This window comes from Nycticebus coucang, chromosome 3 (assembly GCF_027406575.1).
Source record: "Nycticebus coucang isolate mNycCou1 chromosome 3, mNycCou1.pri, whole genome shotgun sequence".
Classification (NCBI taxonomy): Eukaryota; Metazoa; Chordata; class Mammalia; order Primates; family Lorisidae; genus Nycticebus; species Nycticebus coucang.
Genome location: NC_069782.1, coordinates 117,965,090 through 117,983,270, shown reverse-complemented (window position 1 = coordinate 117,983,270; position 18,181 = coordinate 117,965,090). Strand labels below are relative to the sequence as shown.

Below are 18,181 nucleotides of genomic sequence, written 5' to 3'. Positions count from 1 at the left end.
TTAGCTGTCTATATAACGTATGACCAAGTATTTTATTTCTGTCCCAAAGAGGACTTTCTATTAAAGTCAATTGTGAGAGGCATTAGGAATTGCCTGTGACACTTGTACAGAAGGAATATCAGTGCCTTTATGGAAAGACTGTGATGAGAATTCGATGGGACTGAATGAAACATATATGAACATCAAGAAGAGCACATAGTACTTACTCGATAATTACGAAATTAAATTTTTATTATTTGGGAGGGTATGCCTATCAGAGAGATCTATCTGTTTCTTCACCAATAAAAGGCTCTGTATCCTAAACATCTTTCTTCCTATAGGAACTTGAAGGCTTATCTCCTGAGAGTCAAACTCTTCAAAGCATTCCGGAAATCCTCCATCTATTTTTCAGGCTGTCTAGACCAGTAGATTCTCGACTTTAAAGCAGGGAATCCATTTATTAGGATATTAATTAAAATGCAAATTTCTAGGTGTCTCTTAATAAAATTTCGGGAAAGATTCCACATCTACTACCACACACAGAATTATGTATATTGTTTTCACTTTTCAAAAGGGGTTCAGACTAAAGTTACTGGCCAAGAATATAGGCAAAGATTATACACACAAAAAGAATGAACACCACACATGGACGGGTGCACAAACACACTCTCATACACGCTTGGCTCAGAAAGCCATACCGATTGAATTTCATTTACCTCTGAGGTTACTGGATATTGAGTAATAGAGTAAAATAAATAAAACTTTAGCTGAAGGCAAAAACACAAACCATTAATTTATTTAATACCTCCTTAGCATTTAATTTGCCCTACATAAAGCATGATTTCCACATTCTGAAATGTCCCATTTCTATTGGAAGATGAACAGATCTTTCTGGAATAGGCTGCATCATTTCTTAGAGCTGATGATTTCCCAAAAGGGAAATACAAGCTTTCCCTCGAAGAGGCAGTTTAGAATAATCTAAGGGTCAGAACTCAGAATATTCAGGAACCAACTGAAAACTCTGACACAAGAGGACAGGGGGAATAAAAAAGAGTGATGTAAATCAAGAGGAAGGGGTGACGCTGATTCCAAAAACATCCGTGTGACAGTGGCAGGTGCCTGCAGAGGATCCTGCAAGGAGACGTGTGCATTAAGCAAGAGTAAGAAGCACAAACCTGGGCCCAATGCAGCATAGTTTGAACAGATGTTCCTGCAGGGTTCTGTGACAAATAAACATCCAAGCGACTCTGCAAAGACAGGATTTCTGATCTAGACACAATCATACCACAGATACATTTTTAAAAGTTTCTTCTATTTCTTCTTTTTTTCCTTTTCTTTAAGGAAAAAAACATATACCATACCCTTTGAAGACATATTAACCAAAGAAACGTATCTTTACGAACTTTTCTCCCCTAGCTCTCTTCTGTCCTGAGCATGGTCTTCAGAAGGCACCTGATCAAGACAGGAGGTAATGCACCTTTTCTCCCAGACTCACCTCACATAGGTCCAAGAATATAGGAGATCCAGGAATAAAAGCCCAGTGATCCTCCCTTTCACCCAGGGTTAGTACCAACGGACATTCAGAGAAAGCTGTTGATCATTAGACCCCAAGAACAGATCTGGAAGTTCCTTTTTGTTTTCTCATTTCAAAAGTGAGGTAAATATTCTACAGGGATCTTTGAAAGTTTCTGGAACAGAATCTATTCAGTTATGAGAATTCAATATTTATAGAAATATTTAAAGAATTTAATATTTAAGAAATATACTTATATAATACTTATAAATATTTCAAGAATTCAATATTTAAAGAAATATACTTATATTTCTTCTGGATCAAAAACCAAAACCCAAAGCAATCAACCAAACAAAAAATAAATAAACAAAACCCCCACACAAAACCTTCATCTTATTTTTTTCACATTTTTAGTTGGATGCCTTTATTTTTACATAAAGAGTGATTTTTTTTACCAAAGTGAATTCCAGAAACTTCATAGAGCTTTAAAAAATATGTATACCTACCTATAAGCTATACAAAACTACTGAATAAAAGTAAAAAATCTCTAGGGTTGTGTTCTGAACATGTGTATTTTTTCAAATTCCACAAACACTACTTTTGCATCCCTGGCTATGTTTCACTAAAATAGATGTCCTCAAAAATGCCATAAAATGTTATAATCCAGTTCTTAACATGAGACAAAAGGTGATATATATGGACAATGAGGGCCCCTGTGAATAGTCAGGGTGTTATTTTGTGAGTCTTTATTTAGCAAACCCTTATATCATGTCAAGAGGGTACTTTGAAAATACCTTCTTTTGTGTTTGCGTGAAGGTGTTTTTTTACCCAACTCTGCCAGCTGACTGACATGCTCTCATTCACATGCTGTGCTTCTAAGTGACAGGCAAGCACAGGTTCCCTAGTAAAAGGAGAAAACGAGAGAAGAATACAGAAAAGCAGTGGCCAAGCCATACTTTGCATTAAAAGCATTCCACAAATCTTGCTTGAAACCATGGAAAGTTGTAATCAGTGTTTTCCACTGACAGAGAGGGGACTGTGAGCAGAAGTCTGTGAGAGAGTTGGAGACCACCTCAGCCCCGTCCCATCTCTGGTTTCAAACCTATCTCTTCTCTAGCTGAGCAGTAAACAGCAAAATTCTTCTCTTTCCCCTCCCTCTCTTCAGGTCAGCAAATGTCAGCTTAAAAAGGAAAGGTCCTCAGGTTAGGTGGAAATGACTTGACAAGAATCCTGACACTGATCCCTCTTAGTACCCCTCAAAAAATAAATCTGTAGCTATGATTGGAGATCTGTCCCTTTATTCCTTAGGATTAAGAAAGAAAGTGATTCACAGAATGACTTTCCAAGTCACCTGTGAAAATGGAAAATGGGTAACAAATACATGTCTGGACTCACTCTCTGAGATTCTACTTTAGCACGTCTGAGATAGGTAGGGCTCAGGCACAGCAAGATAAACTTGAAAACCATAGCCTTTATCTAAGCAAATAACTTTGCAGTGGTGGCATTTTAGTCAACATTGAATCGATGACAATTGTTGGCTATGGGTGCACATATGGGCACTTAAGGGAAGAGTCATATTTTGTTGTGCTTGCATTACTAGAAATAATGATTTAATAAGCTTAATACCAATATTCAATTTTTTTTATCACAAGCAGGTTAGAAATTGAATTAAGAAAATGATTATAGGTGATGGGCAAAGGGAACAGAGACAGGAAAGACATCAGAGAAAAGCATGGACACGTTCAGACTATAGGATCTATACGGAGAAATCCATAATCTGTTGGATTTCTGCAAAATGCACAGCCTGAAAGCCTGGCTTTTCAAGCAGACTGTCTTTCTGGAACTTCACCTCTCCCCAGTACAACAAGGCCCCAAAGTCTTTGAGCACTGAGAGGCCCAGTTCCCACAGGTGGGACTGCTCTCTCGAATGGAGTGAGTGTAGGGAGTTGGGAAGATTTATAAGAGAAGGCGAAACACACTGGAAATAGCACAAATGCTTTGAGCTCAAAGGGGAGAGAAAGTCTGTCAGGGAGGCGAGGGGATAGTAACTCTTCCCTCCCATTTCTGAGTGTGGCATGGCACCTGACTGCCTACAAGGCTGCCCAGGGGCTTACTTGCTCATCTTGCAGTTTGGGTATGAGCTCTCATTGGGCTCAACCTTGACATCCTGCACTTGGACTGTGTTCCTATCCCAGGCTTTGTTTGTGTTAGGATCAAAAGTAACATAGTGTGATAAGTGTAAGAAATAAATCAGTGCGATTAAGGTAGTTAGTTAAAGAAACAGCTTGGTTAGAAAATGTAAGCCCAACAAAAACATAGGGTTTAGCCTTCTCCCATTTAATGTATGTAATAAAAATGGAGCTAGCCCTGGGTTTCCACTGGTCCTCACTCTTGAGAGGTGGACAGACCCCCGACCCAGCTTTTAAAAAACTTTCTTTCCGTGTCTTGACTCTCCACCAGTCACTGGGAGCGAACTCATGGTGTAGTTTGGGGCTGGTCCCCAACAACTGGCAAAAAAAGTCTTCTTCTTCTCAAATCCTGTGAAAGAAGGTAGACTCACAGCCCTAGTTGGAAGCCATGAATATATTCCAACAGACAAAAAAGAAAACTTGAGACTCTTAGTGGTGGCTCACACCTATAATCCTAGCGCTCTGGGAGGCTAAGGTGGGTGGATTGAGCTCAGGAGTTTGAGACCAGCCTGAACCTCTAAAAATCTCTCTAAAAATAGCTGGGCATTGTGGTAGGCACCTGTAGTCCCAGTTACTTGGGAGGCTGAGGCAAAAGGATCACTTGAGCCCAAGAGTTTGAGGTTGCTGTAAACTATGATGCTGTGGCATTCTACCCAGGATGACAAGGTAAGACTCTGTCCTAAAAAGGAGAAAGATACAAAGAAACTTTGAAACGTGGTTTCTATGCAATCCAGAATGAACTCTAATCTCCTCTGTGCAAGAAAACCATTTTTTTTTCCCTGAACCAACTCCTTATACATACCATGTTTAAGTTTTTGGTGTCAAATCCACACAGAGTAAATAGGAAGTTGCTGCATATACGGTGGAAGAGCTTCTGGTTGCACACTTTGGTGGCAATGTATTGGTTAAATAACGTATGTGGGTAAACCATTTTGTCACCCAACAATACCTGCAAAATTAGTTTGAAACATCATCAAAATTAGTTTGAAACATCATCAAAATTAGTTTGAAACATCATCAAATTTCATGGATGTGGCTTTAAAGAGTGGAAAAAGAATGGTAGTGAAGACAGACAAGAGGTGACATCTGCTCAGTGCTAGACCTTAGTAAAAACATGAGACTTTGTAATCCTCCCAACTCACATCTGGATATTTGTTTCCAACAACGCTTAATTGGGGCATTTTTTGGAATGCTCCCTGCAAAACTAGTCCCCATAGGAAATTAGTGAGCCTTTGGAGTCAGGAATACCAGTGTTTGATTCTGAATTCTGTCTTTTATAATGTAGGAACACATTTAATTTCTATTATCTTAAATTTTCCACTTAAAAATGGCAAAATCAATATCCAATAGGTAGGACAATTGTGAGATACTAGGTCATATTTTAAAACACTAAGGTGTAGTTCCTAGCACCTCGTAAACATTCAAAAAATTTAACTAATATTAATATTAGTTCCCATTATAACTAGTGACTGATACAGACTTAATCAGCCATTCATTCCAGCATCTCTTCATGAATTCTTTCCAGAGGCAAAAACTTAAACCAAAGAAATACATCTTACAAGCTGAATTTCAGGGAAATGTTGGAAGTCAGTTGAACTTACTGTGCGAACTCTTTGAATTATAATATAAATCAATATCAAATCCTTATGCATGTAAGTCCAATCTTGCCTTTGCTTCCCAATAACTAGTTTTATAATCTTAGGGTAATAAACTAGGTATGAAAGTAATAATACTTTTTTTGTAATTTTAAAACTTTTGAAAACATTCATTTATAGTAAAAACTGACATACCTTAAACCTTTTTTCTAGAATCCTTTATTAACTGACAATTACAACTAAAGAACAATAATAACTGGCATTTGTTTTATTGCATTACTTCACTATAAGATCTTGCACTATCTTTGGTAAACCAGATCAAGTGAATTCCTATTGAGCATAACCTGTTGAATTCTAAGTTTGAAAAAAATAGTTATTTTGTATGGCCAAAGGTAATCTTTATTTAATAAAAATATTCAATATTCTGTGGAATATTAATGGAACATATGAAATACCAGACTTCATACTCTTCTTCATGCCAAAGAGAGGGAAGGAGGGAAAGAAGGAAATGGAGAGGGAGATATGGAAGAGGAAGAAGAGGAAAAAGAATAAGAAGAATGGAAAGGAGGGCAGTGCCTGTGGCTCAAGGAGTAGGGCGCCGGTCCCATATGCCGGAGGTGGTGGGTTCAAACCCAGCCCCGGCCAAAAAAAAACCACACACAAAAAAGAAGAAGAATGGAAAGGTAGGGGAGGAAGGGGAGAGGAAAGAAAGAGGAGAAGAGAAGGGAAGGGAAGGAAAGGAAAGGGAAGGGATGGGAAGGAAAGGAGTTGGAAGGGGAAGGGAAGAGCGACAGTACGTTAAAGCAGTTCAAACCATACTTTACAATTCTTTAGCCTGGAAAGTAATAATAAGCCAATGAACGCATTATCTGTTCATTCTAATCTCGTCTTTATTTTGTCGTAATCACTCAGACAACTGGATAATATACCAGATAATTAATTTAACTCACCAAATTGAAATTCTTCCTAACTACCCCTATGATGACTTAGTAGTAGCAGCATAATCCACAGAGGAAACTTATTCTTTTAAAAGAATATTGACATCTAGTCTGTGTCTTCAAGTGTGACAACTTAAATAGATCTCCACATGAATAAATAATTGAAGTGAAACATCTGATTTTAATCAGTAAAAAAAAATATTTTTCATTTACCAATACCTTAGTCATCCCTGGATGGCAAAATAAAACAATCCATGTAAAAAGAAATAACCAGTTCATAGAAGTAATCCATCATGCAAATATGATGTGAGGAAAGAGGTGGCATCTACCATAAGGAAATCTTGTTCTCTGTTCTGATACCTGCAGTTAGTCCCTAATACGGAGTAAATTAGCATGGCATTCTCTGATTTCTCTCCACCTCTATATCCATGCATGAGTGACTCAGCAAAATGACTATACATTTACCCAAGGATGAATAATTTTTCCTTCACCCTAATTTAAAAGAAAGGATAGCGATGTAGACCAGCCAGCCGTACAGCACATGCTACATGTAGATGTAATTCCAAGCTGGTTCCAGAGGGGGCATGCCTGTCACATAACAGTAAGGAGATGGACTCCTCTGGTAATTCATCTGATATCCTTGTGAGAATTAAAAAAGGCACCTCTCCTTCTGGACACATGGTCCCTTGCCAGGGCACATACATGGCTTGCTGGCCACAATCCTTAACAGCCCACTGAGCTGGGCTCCCTGCATGTACTGACCAAACAATACCTCCAAAATATCAGCTTGGTATTCAGAAAGTGAGGAAGCTACCATATACATGTGTAGGGACTAAACTTGCAGAGGGAAGAGCTTTTGTTCTCCTCTCCCGAGCATGAGAATGGCCTCCTTTTTTATAGGCAAGCCCCTGGAATGAGACAACCCCTTTTCTCACTGATTAGCATCTTTATTTTCATTGATATCATCAGTTCTTTCAGTTGCTAAAAGAAAAATGAACACTGACCATTGGTTGCCCGTCAAATCTGTGTTGAAATTCTGACTCTGCCAGCTGTGAGCTCCATGATTTGAAATAGGCTGCTCACCCTCTTTGAGAGTTTGCTAAAAGAAAAACAGTACTGCGGAGACATATAAAGAGCAGAGGATCCAGCAAACAGTAAGTCAGAAAGAAGTAGAGAAACAGGTGCATGAACGCAGGCATGTCCAGGGACAGAGCAGGAGGTTGGGAGGGAAGGACTGGATGAATGAATATCACAACTCGACATGTGCTAAACATTTTGTAAATGTGAAAACTGAGGCTGAGGATGGTTAAATAACTTGCCCGAGATCACAAAGAACAGGAATACGAGTCAAATTCTGACTTGTCTTTTCACTTTATGCTCAATGTAACTTATGTGAATTGAGTTGAATTTAATAGAAATGAAAGAGCAACTGAAAGAATTGATGGTATTAATGAAAATAAAGATGCTAATCAGTGAGGGTTGTCTCAGTCCAGGGGCTCTCGTATGAAAAAAGAGGCCATTCTCAAATGCTCGGGAGAGGAGAACAAATGCTCTTCCCTCTGCAAGTTTAGCCCCTACCCAAGAGTTTTTATCTTCTTTTTACACAGCTTTTGTTCAGACTCCCCACATCTATTTACTGATATGTAAAGATAAATCTATAATCATTTTCCTAGTCTTTCATCCCCTCTTCATGTCCTTTACTTCAATTCACTTATACTTGATTCCCAGGGGAATCCTTCTAAAAAGGGGCATTGTGCATGTCATTACTCTGAAAATACTTCCCAAGGTCACCCACTACCTGTAAGATTAATTCTAAACTCATAAACTTGGCTCTCAAGCTCTGTCACAATATACCCCTACACTTTCAATATTATTTCTCATATTCTCCTTCACAAATTTAAAGCCCTAGTGAAGTCAATTACATGTGGCTTTTTATGGCCTGAGCTTCACCATACCAATGTTGTTCATGTTTCTCTCTTGTTTCAGAAAGGCTATAATTACAGCCTTAAAGAAAGATGGGGACTTTACCTTTTTCCTGTTTACATGGATGGAGCTAGAACATATTCTTCTTAGCAAACTATCTCAAGAATGGAAGAAAAATTATCCAATGTACTCAGCCCTACTATGAAACTAATTTATAGCTTTCATATGAAAGCTATAACCCACTTACAGTCTAAGAATATGGGGAAAGGGAGGGAAGGGGAGGGGGAAGGAAAGGTGGAGGGAGGGTAATTGGTGGGACCACACCGACAGTGCATCTTACAAGGGTACGTGTGAAATTTACTAAATGTAGAATATATGTGTTTTAACACAATAACTAAGAAAAAGCAAGAAAGGCTTGCTTTTGTTAACCAGTGTGATGAAAATATTTCAAATTGTATATAAAATCAGCACATGGCACCCCGTGATTACATTAATGTACACAGCTATGATTTAATAAAAATAAAAAAAGTGTGTACCACTCTGTAATTGAAATCTTATCCTTAATCCCAAACTCAGATGCCATCTTAGCCAAAAAGTCTTCTGTGATTCAACAGCTAGAAATATTTTCACTTTTCTATGAGTTTGCTTAGCAATTTCTTTGCTATATTATGATTACAGAATTTCTATTAAGAATCTGTGGGTCATGTTTGGTAGGTCCTCTATTGGAATTAAAGCTCCTATATTGGGGTTAAAATTTAGAAGTGGTAATATTTCTAAAATTACAAGTGTGATCAAGCCATGTTTCTATTTAATATTCTTCAGTGGCTTCTCATCAGTAACAGAACAAAGTCTAAACTTCACATGACATAACTACCTTCCACCGCCCTACTCTCTCCATATTGAATCTCCTATTACTCTCATGTACACCCTGATTTTCAGTCATAACCGACTGGTTGAAGGATATCCTTACAGACAGCTGTGTCCTGATGCCAGGGTTTTCAAACAGAATCTCCTAGATATCGTTTTGTTGTATTGACTTGAGTTGCACCACTTCCCATACATTCAAGCATGTGGAAGTTTGAAGCAGAGCTATGCAAATTGAGGGGAATGGTAAGATCTCACCATCCTGGACTATCTCTTAACCACATGGCAATGCTGAAATAATTTAGTGAAATGTCCAGTGTTGCTCATTTAATATTGTGGGACCTGGACAGACTGATCTCAATGATATAAGATGCCCAAGTACTAACAGGGCAATGTGAGCATTTCCTGTTTTTTTCAGGTGGTTTTTCTCTGCTACCTGTCTCAGTTGCAGAGAGATGCACTCAAATTACTGTAAGCTAATTTTAGCTTTCAACAACCAGAATCTTCTGTACATCTTCTGGTTTCTGTAAGAATTATTTTATTTTTTATCTGCTCTCATTGAAATCACAGAACAGTATAATCACCATAATGGGAGGCAATTAACATGGGAGAACCTGGGTAATCAGATCATTACCTTTAGCTAACTGGGACCTATAGTATTTCCTGAGTTTTGGGGAGCTGGGATAATGAAGCCTGTGAAGTGATGGGAAATGAAACAAGGTTGGGCATTTAATGAAGAGGGAGGGTGTATTCTATAAAAATAATGATGGTAAAAACAATTGCTCACATTTATTAAAGGCTTACAATATGCAAGCCCTGGTTTTGAAGGATTTGCTATATTAACTCACTTAATGCTCACAATAGCCCTATGAATAGATACTATTATTATCACCACAATACAGATGAAGCACGCTTAAGGTCATGACCAAATTTACCCAACTAGCAAATCACAGAAATAGGATTCAAACCTATGCTGTCTGACTTCGTGATATGAACCCAACTCCTAGGCAATACTGCCCCTGAAAAATTAAGATTCATCCAAGAGAAATTTCATCTACTAAATCGAACAAATCAATCAAGGCAGCTCTTGCCTTAGCATGATTGAGGGATGGTATAAAAAAGAGTCTTCTATTCATAGGTGAAGACAATAAGATAAATCATCACAGGAGTTCCCTGAGTCCTGCTAATAAGATTATACAATACCAACAAACCTACATGAATACTCTGAAGTTTTTGTTATATTTTCAGAAGTTTTAAAAATGTCATTTGTCTCCTCCTGAAATCCATGCAAGCTACTTTTAGTTATGTCGTATTTAAACGTGGGAAGTCACATACCTTAATTACGTGCCTGGAAAGAGTTGTTAATTTTTTCAGAGGACTTTTGGTGTGTTTTACTGTGACAACTGGAGCCAGTGCAAAAAATAACTTAATCTTTTTAGCCAGTTCTGGATTTGTAGAGAATGCTATGAAAGCTGAAAGGGAAGAAGACACTCATTCATAGTTTTAAAACAATTATTTTTTCATTTTAAATGATAATAAAAGTAGCTATATTAAAAACAAAAAGCGACTAAGAGTTATTATCATTTGCAGAGAAGAATGTCTAAATTCTTCAAGAGTGAAAGTTACTAATTTAGAATAAGGTGAGTTTTTTGTCCCTTGTACAGTAATAAAAGTCTACTTATAGAGAGTTTTGAAGAGATGGTTTAAATATCCAGTGTGGAGCATATCTAAGAAAATTCCAAGGGTCATTCCAGCTTGATCATAGTCATTGATATCAGACAAAACTGGGCTGTGTCTTCCCATTCTCTAAGCTGTGTAAAAACTTTAGCAATTTATTTCCCTGTATGAATCTAGTCTGCTCAATCTGTAAATATGGATAACAAAATCACCGTAGGGTGATTCTAATAAAGGTTAAGTTCATATGAACTTACATATATATAACCTTCATTAAATATATATCTACAATGTAAGAGTTAGTTGGTGTTATCTCCATTAGAAAGGACTCCTCAATTCAGCCATTGTAAATGTGGATGATCATAGTTTCAGATATTTGCCATTTTCAACAAGGGAATGTATGTAAGATTCATGGTATGTTACAATGAACTGAGATCTTCAAGGGAAGGATGGGTACCACATATATCTCTGCTTTCCCAGCATCTAGCCCAGTGTCTAACCAATGTTTATTGGGTGTGCAAATGAATAATTCTCTCTCTTTCAAGCTTATTTATCAACCTTCAAGTTTAGTAACAGGGAAAGATTTCTTGATGTCATCCTTATTTTATTTTTACTTCAGAAACCAAGGAAATGATTTCCCAAATCAAGTCTCTAAACTAGACCGTACAGACAGAAAATACACTGATCCCTTCTGTGAATATGGAGAGTCCCAGACATTCTCTGATCACATCTGCCCCAAACATACCTATAGTGGTGCCTTGGGAGTGGCCCACGTAGTAAAGTTGCTCCTGTCCAGTTTTCTCTAGGATAAAATTGATTGTGGCTGGAAGGTCATATTTAGACATCTCATCCAAACTGCCAAAGAGAATGATATCTGATTAGTAGGCCTGGAATATTTAGACATGATCATTGCAGACATAAGTTTTTTGTTGTTGTTGTTAGAGTCACTATATGACCTTATGCACCTATGCAACTTTTGAAGATGAAAGAATAAACATTTTTTTTTTTTTTTGCATTTTTTTGGCCAGGGCTGGGTTTGAACCCACCACCTCCGGCATATGGGGCTGGCGCCCTACCCCTTTGAGCCACAGGCACCACCCAAGAATAAACATTTTTAAGAAACTGTAATGAGAAAAATCTGGTTTGTTAAGACCTACTGATTCTCTTCCTGTAAAATTAGTCATATTTCACTTAATTCCATAACAGATTTACTAAACTTCTCATGAAAAAGCAATTACCTAGAATGTTTATCTAAAAAAGAAAAAAAAAAAAAAAACAACCCAAATAATAAAGCCAAATGATTTGCCAACCTCAGCCTGTACTAACTGAATCAGAATTTTCAGGGAAGAAGCCTGGTAATCTTCACATTTCTTCAATGGCCTCAGGTGCTCCTGATACTGTGTATGGTTTAGGAAATACTCACCTAGGGAACGTCTTATTATTTGCAATGATGCAATGATACAACCGCACTGGGGTGTGGAAATAGGAAATGCCAAATGGCTTTCTGAAAGACACCAGGCAATGAGGCCAAGGAACGAAGGGTTTTCATGACCTCTAAGGCATGATTCTTATCTCCTCTGCAAGTGCAAGTGCAAGGGTTTATCCTTGTGACCAAGTAGGCCTGGTACTTGAAGCAGATAGCATGCCCCAGGGCTGATCTTTAGCCAATTTTTGATCGGGCTTTCTCCTTACTTCCCCGGGATACACACACACATATAGATACCTGGAAGGAAGCTGAGGGTTTTAAAGCGAACAGCGATGCAATAATAAGGGCATTCATCAGAGCCTGTGAAGAATGGCTGGGTAGAACCAGAAAGACTTTTTTTTTTTTAATTTCAGGTTAATATGTGGATACAAATGATGACGTTACATTTTTGTGTTTCTAAGGTAAAGTTGTAGTTGAGCACTTCATCCAGGAGGTGTGCAGTAAACCCTCACACTGTGCACATTAGGTGAGAGTTTACCAATTCCTCCCGCCCCTTTCCCCTTTTCTTCTTGTCTCCTACCCACCACTTGAATGTACTTGAGTTTTTCTCCCATGTGGCTGTGTAGTTGTTTTTCTATTGGTTTCATATTAGTATTCACATATTAGATATTTGCTTTTCCATGCTTGTGATGGAAAAGAACTTTACTAAGAACAATTGCTCAACTCCAACCAGGTAAATACAAAAGATGTAAAGTCTCTATCCTTTTTATGACTGAATAGTATTCAACCCAAGTGCCCATCAACCCATGAATGGATATGCAAGAAAGATTTATTTCCTTCTTGTTGATTCCATTGGGTGCATTTGGACAGAGAGGGAAATTTCAAGAGGTATTCATGCCTAAAAATGAGCAATGTATCCACTTTATTTATTAGTAGCTTTCTCTTTACCTGAAGGCCCAATATTCTGGTGATTTGGGTGACAATTTCAGGTGTTTTCTGGACCAGGTGTTTCCTCGGCTGTTCCCCAACCATACATCATAACCAGTATCTGCCAGAATGAAAGCCAAGCTGTTGTTGGGCAGGTTGCAAATCCAGTTGCTGGCAGATGCTATTAAGCCATGCTGAAGATACACAACAGGCTTGGAAGCTACAAAACACAGGCAATCAGAATTTCATGTCAGAACTTCCTCAGTATCTACAAAAAAAAATTTCTTTCCCATGTTCCTGCAGTGTAGAAGAGAGGTTACGAGATGAAATTTTGTGCCAGGAAAACCTGGGATTTAGTCCTTTACAAGGTACTTACATGGGCAAGTTATTGATTTACTCTGTGTATTTTTTCTCATCTGTAAAGGGTTTTATATATAATGTATTGTGTTATGGAGGTGCTGGAGTAAGACTGCCTTGGTTCGAAATCCATTCCGGTAGGTATTAATGAATCCTTTTGTGCTTCAGTGAAACTATCTGTTTAATGGGAAATAATGACAAATGCTACCTCATTGGGTAGTTATAAGGATTCAAGCAGAATTAAAATGTATAAAAGACTGTCAAGCACAAAAAATATTAACTCAATTACTGCTTTTCATATTAATAACATTGTATTCTTCAAGAAGCATCTACTTACAGAACTTCAAGGTTTTTTCAAAATAAAAAATGCCATTTATTAAATGCTTATTGAATGCCTGATTCAGTCTGCTAAATCGATGCTACATTCTATAGGCCCTGCTTCATTTCATGCAAATCATTAGAAAACAAAATGCAAGGTTATAAGTAGAATTTTACACAATGTAAATTGTTAATCTGTTATCAAAATTTCACTCCCAACATAGAACTGAACGTTTTAACTAAGAAAGGAAAAAAAAAATTAGAATTGTCTTCCAGTTGAGGGCCTGGGCAAGAGGGAGCACCTCTCGCAGGCAGCCTGTAAACTCCCCTGGTGGGTGGGTGAGGGCCTGGTGGGGTCCGGTCCCCTACACTCCTCTGAACAGCTGCCTCTCATGGGAGGGGTGGGCTGGGAGGAGCGGCAGAGGTGATTCTCTCCTGCTGGACCTCAGAGGACTCAGAACCCAGCTTCCCAGGGCAGAGATACATCTTCACAACCTTACCGCGGAGGAAGCAGTGTGGCTGGAGGAGCTGGAGCCCAGCCAGAACCGACCCGGGGCGGGAGTCGAGGCCGGGGGTTGGGAGGCCCCGCGGGCCCAGCTCAGCCTGCCTGAGCCCCTGCTGGTTGTCTTGGAAAGGATACTCATGTTCTGCGTCCCAGACTCCAGCCGGCTGTCCTGCATGTGGCGGTCCTCACGTCCAGTGCCAGCCCCTGGTGCTCAGCTCGTCCTGCAGGCCCACTGCAGGGCGCTTCCAGCCCCGCCAGCTTGGCGTGCATGGCTTAGCGGCGAGCTCCCCTCGCTGTTTGACAGTCCTCTGCCCTTTGAGGTCCTTGATCCCAGCCTGGAGCCGGCTGACGACCCGGTTCCTCTTGGAAAGCACCGTCTTCATGTGTCAAAGGTCGTCCCTGTGCTTCCCGGCCAGCCTCTGCAGCTCCTGGTAATTGGCATGCACCCTCAGCCTCGGCCAGCCCAGGGTTGGCGATGTCTTCCCACTGTGCGTGGACCTTGCGATCACGCCATCCGTGCCCCGGGAGCAGCTCCTCCATAGACAGGACCGCAGATGTCTGAGACCACAGGCTGCAGCTCACCTAGCTCCTCTTCCTACAGCTGCTTCAGGAAACTGATCTTACTGGCTGTCCCTCCCCAGGAGACTCCAGATTTGCTTTGTTCATGTCAGCTTCTTCCCCATCCTTCTCAAGGAGGACACATGGCATTCTCCACTTCTGTGAACTGTTGGATCTCATTCTTGCTCTTAGGCCTGAAGTCTTCAACCAGCCCCTGCTCTTTGCCAAGCTCCACTGCCAGCTTCAGCTTCTCCTGGCCCAGGAGTCCGGCTTCTGCCCAAGGTTGTTGATGTAGCTCCTGAACATGTTGGCTGATAGCTCTTTAGCACATTGTCCACATTGCTTCCTGCTGTCTTCTACTCCAAGAGGCTCCACTGGATCTCCTGCATCTTGTTCTGTACTCCAGGAACCTCATTTTGATGAAGGAGGCCTTGTTGAGTCTCCTTCTTCTGTTGGGGTCCTCTTCAGCTTAAAGGAGCTCAATGGGTCTGTTTCACCAGACAGCTGTGATGCTCCCATAACACCACTTCTGTCATAGCCCCATGCAGATCCATGCCAATGCCCAGGCTACCCCAGAAGCTGCAGCCCACCTGGGAAAAGCTTGAGAAGTTGATGTGGGCATCAGGTGACCCTATGTACAAGCAGCTGCTGAGAGCCCTGGGATCAAAGGTGGACACTTTGTAGGATTTATAGGTCACCCTGACAGGCATGGTGATACTGGCATGGAGGTAGGCAGACCTAACCAGATAGAGATTAGAGAAGGAGCTGAGCTGAGAAGCTCCCCGTAGGTGAGCACTAATAGAGTCATATTTACTTTAACAAAATAAAATCACACTGACTTGGGTGAAGTGACTATAGAGGATTAATACCCATTTGAAGTTATTGTAGTAGTTGAAGACATTATCTCCAAACCTGGCTTTAAAGGATATTGAAGCTCAGAGAAGTTTGCAGATTAGAGAAAAGTTCAGAAGGCAAAATTGATGGATATTAGTGATGGGCTGCAGGTAGAAGGTGAGGAAAAAGGTGTGTTCAGAAAGACTGCTAGGTTTCTGGTTTTCAAAACTGGACAATGGTATTGCTAGAGTAAAAACAGGTTGCATTTTTTGTGTGTTGGGAAGGAGGACAAAATTATGAAGAAAATGAGAGACCAAACAGACAGTTCAGAGAACTTTGTTTTGTAATTGCGTACCAACTCAGCCACAGTAAAATGAAGTATTAAGTAGACTCCTAAACTCCTGAGTCCAAGTCTTAGTTTCTGGATCCACACTGGGCCAGAAGGACGCGTGATATCATGAAGAGAGGACTCAGTCCTTCACCACTTGTTATCTAAAGAACCCCTGGGCTATGAATAAATGTCACAGGCAGCCAGGCAATTAACACCATGGGCTTTGAGTGAGATTTAGCTTGGCTTCGGGTGTAACCTGGCACTGGCAGCCACAATGAAGTGTCCTGTCATTTCTCCACCAAGTCCAACAACCCAGCACTGAGAATGAGGGAAGACAGAGTTTTTGCCTGGCAATCTAGAGAATTCTCCCTTATTTTACCCAAGCCCACCAGGGATTTGCAAGAGTCATTACTGGGCTTGGACCACCCCCGGTGCTGATTTGGCTGCAGTAACCAAAGATTTACATCACAACACTCAATTCCTTTTCAATACCTTGAAAGCCTTCTAAAAAAGGATGGGATTGAATAAGCCTGGTCTGTGAAGATTAAACTAATCCTAACTCTTTGGTGCCCAGATATTGATGAATAAGCATCAAGAACATTCAGGAAGACATGACCTTACCAAACAAACTAAATAAGACACCAATGACCAATCTTGGAATGATGGAGGTATATGAACTTTCAGGCACATAATTCAACTGGCTGTCCTAGAAAAGTTCAATGAACTTTCAGACAAAGAAAGAAGGAATTCTGGAGCCTCTCAGAGGGATTGAAATAATTTTAAGAAGGGAGGGATTGAAACAGTAAAAAAAAAAAAATCAAGCAAAAATTCTAGAGCTTAAGAATTCCATTGACAAACTGAGACATGGATCACAATCTCTCAACAGCAGAAATTAACCACATAGAAGTAAGAATTAGTGAACTTGAGCACAGGATATTTGCAAATACACAGTTCAAAGAGAAAAAAGAAATAAGAAAGAATGAAGCATGCCTACAAGGTCTAAAAATAAGGTCAAAAGGCAAGTCTAAGAGCTATTGGCTATAAAGTGGTGGTATTAAAAGGCCACAGCACTTAACCAGGGTGACAGAGTGAGATTCTGTCTCAAAAAAAGAAAGAAAAGAAAGAAATTGAGGTAGAAAGTTTATTCCAAGAAGTAATAACAAAGAGCTTTCCAAACCTAGAGAAAGACATCAATATTCTGGTACAACAAGGTCCTAGACCACCATGTTGATTTACCCTAACAAGACTACCTCAAGACATTTAATAGTCAAGCTTCCAAAAGTTACAAAAAAAAGTTCCTAAGAGAAGCAAGAAAAAAGGAAAAAATAGCATATAAAGGCTCCAATATGTCTGTAGCAGACTTCTCAATGGAAATCTTATAGGCTGGGAGAGTGTGGCCTGACATATTTAAAATGCTGAAGGAAAAACACCTAGAATATTATATTTTGCAAAAATGTTCTTCAAATATAAAGGAGAAATACTTTCCCAGAAAAACGAAAACTGAGGCATTTCATCAACACCAGCCTTGTCCTGCAAGAAATGCTAACAGAATTCCTTCAACCTGAGAGAAAAGGATATTCATGGACAATAACGAATCACCTGAATGTATACAATTAACTGGTAACAGTGAGTACACAAATATAGAATATGCAATTGCTGTATTTACACTGTATAAACCACTTACATCTTGAATAGGAAGCTTAAAAGACAAACCTATCGAAAATAACTACAACAATTTTTTGAAAGATACAGTATAAAAAGATATGGATGAAAACAACAAAAAGTTAAAAAGCAGAGGTGGGGTGAAGTTAAAGACTAGAATTTCTGTTAGATTTCTCTTTGCTTACTTGTTTGTTATTAGAGTTGCCATATGCTTAAAATAATTGGTTATATCAATAAAATGTTTTTTGAAAGCCTCATGGTAACCTCAATCAAAAAACTACAACAGAAACAGAAAAAATAAAAAGCAAGAAATTAAGACATTCTACCAGGGAAAATCACTTTTAACAAAGGAAGACAGGAAGAAGGAGAGGACCACAAAACAACCAGAAATGAAGTAATAACACAGCAGAAGTAAGCTTTACCTCAATAAAATATTCAGTGTGAATGAACTAAACTCTCCAAAGACATAGAATAGCTGAATGGATAAAAACCAAGAATCACCCATATGTTATCTGCAAGAGACATACTTTACCTATAAAAACACACATAGACAGAACATGAAGGGATAGAAAGTGAGATTCCATGCAA

The 18,181-nt window shown here is 39.3% G+C and overlaps 1 protein-coding gene across 1 annotated transcript in view; it reads right to left on the bottom strand.

Moving 5' to 3' along the window:
• The window catches only part of LIPK (lipase family member K), a 49,958-nt gene that overhangs the window by 4,717 nt on the left and 27,060 nt on the right, over positions 1-18,181 (bottom strand). Inside the window, exons 4-8 of the mRNA XM_053585107.1 lie at positions 13,050-13,248; positions 11,421-11,530; positions 10,337-10,473; positions 4,484-4,630; positions 1,155-1,226 (exon numbers count right to left, since the gene is read on the bottom strand). Of these exons, the coding sequence (XP_053441082.1) occupies positions 1,155-1,226; positions 4,484-4,630; positions 10,337-10,473; positions 11,421-11,530; positions 13,050-13,248 (665 nt within the window). The remainder of the gene's footprint in view (positions 1-1,154; positions 1,227-4,483; positions 4,631-10,336; positions 10,474-11,420; positions 11,531-13,049; positions 13,249-18,181) is intronic.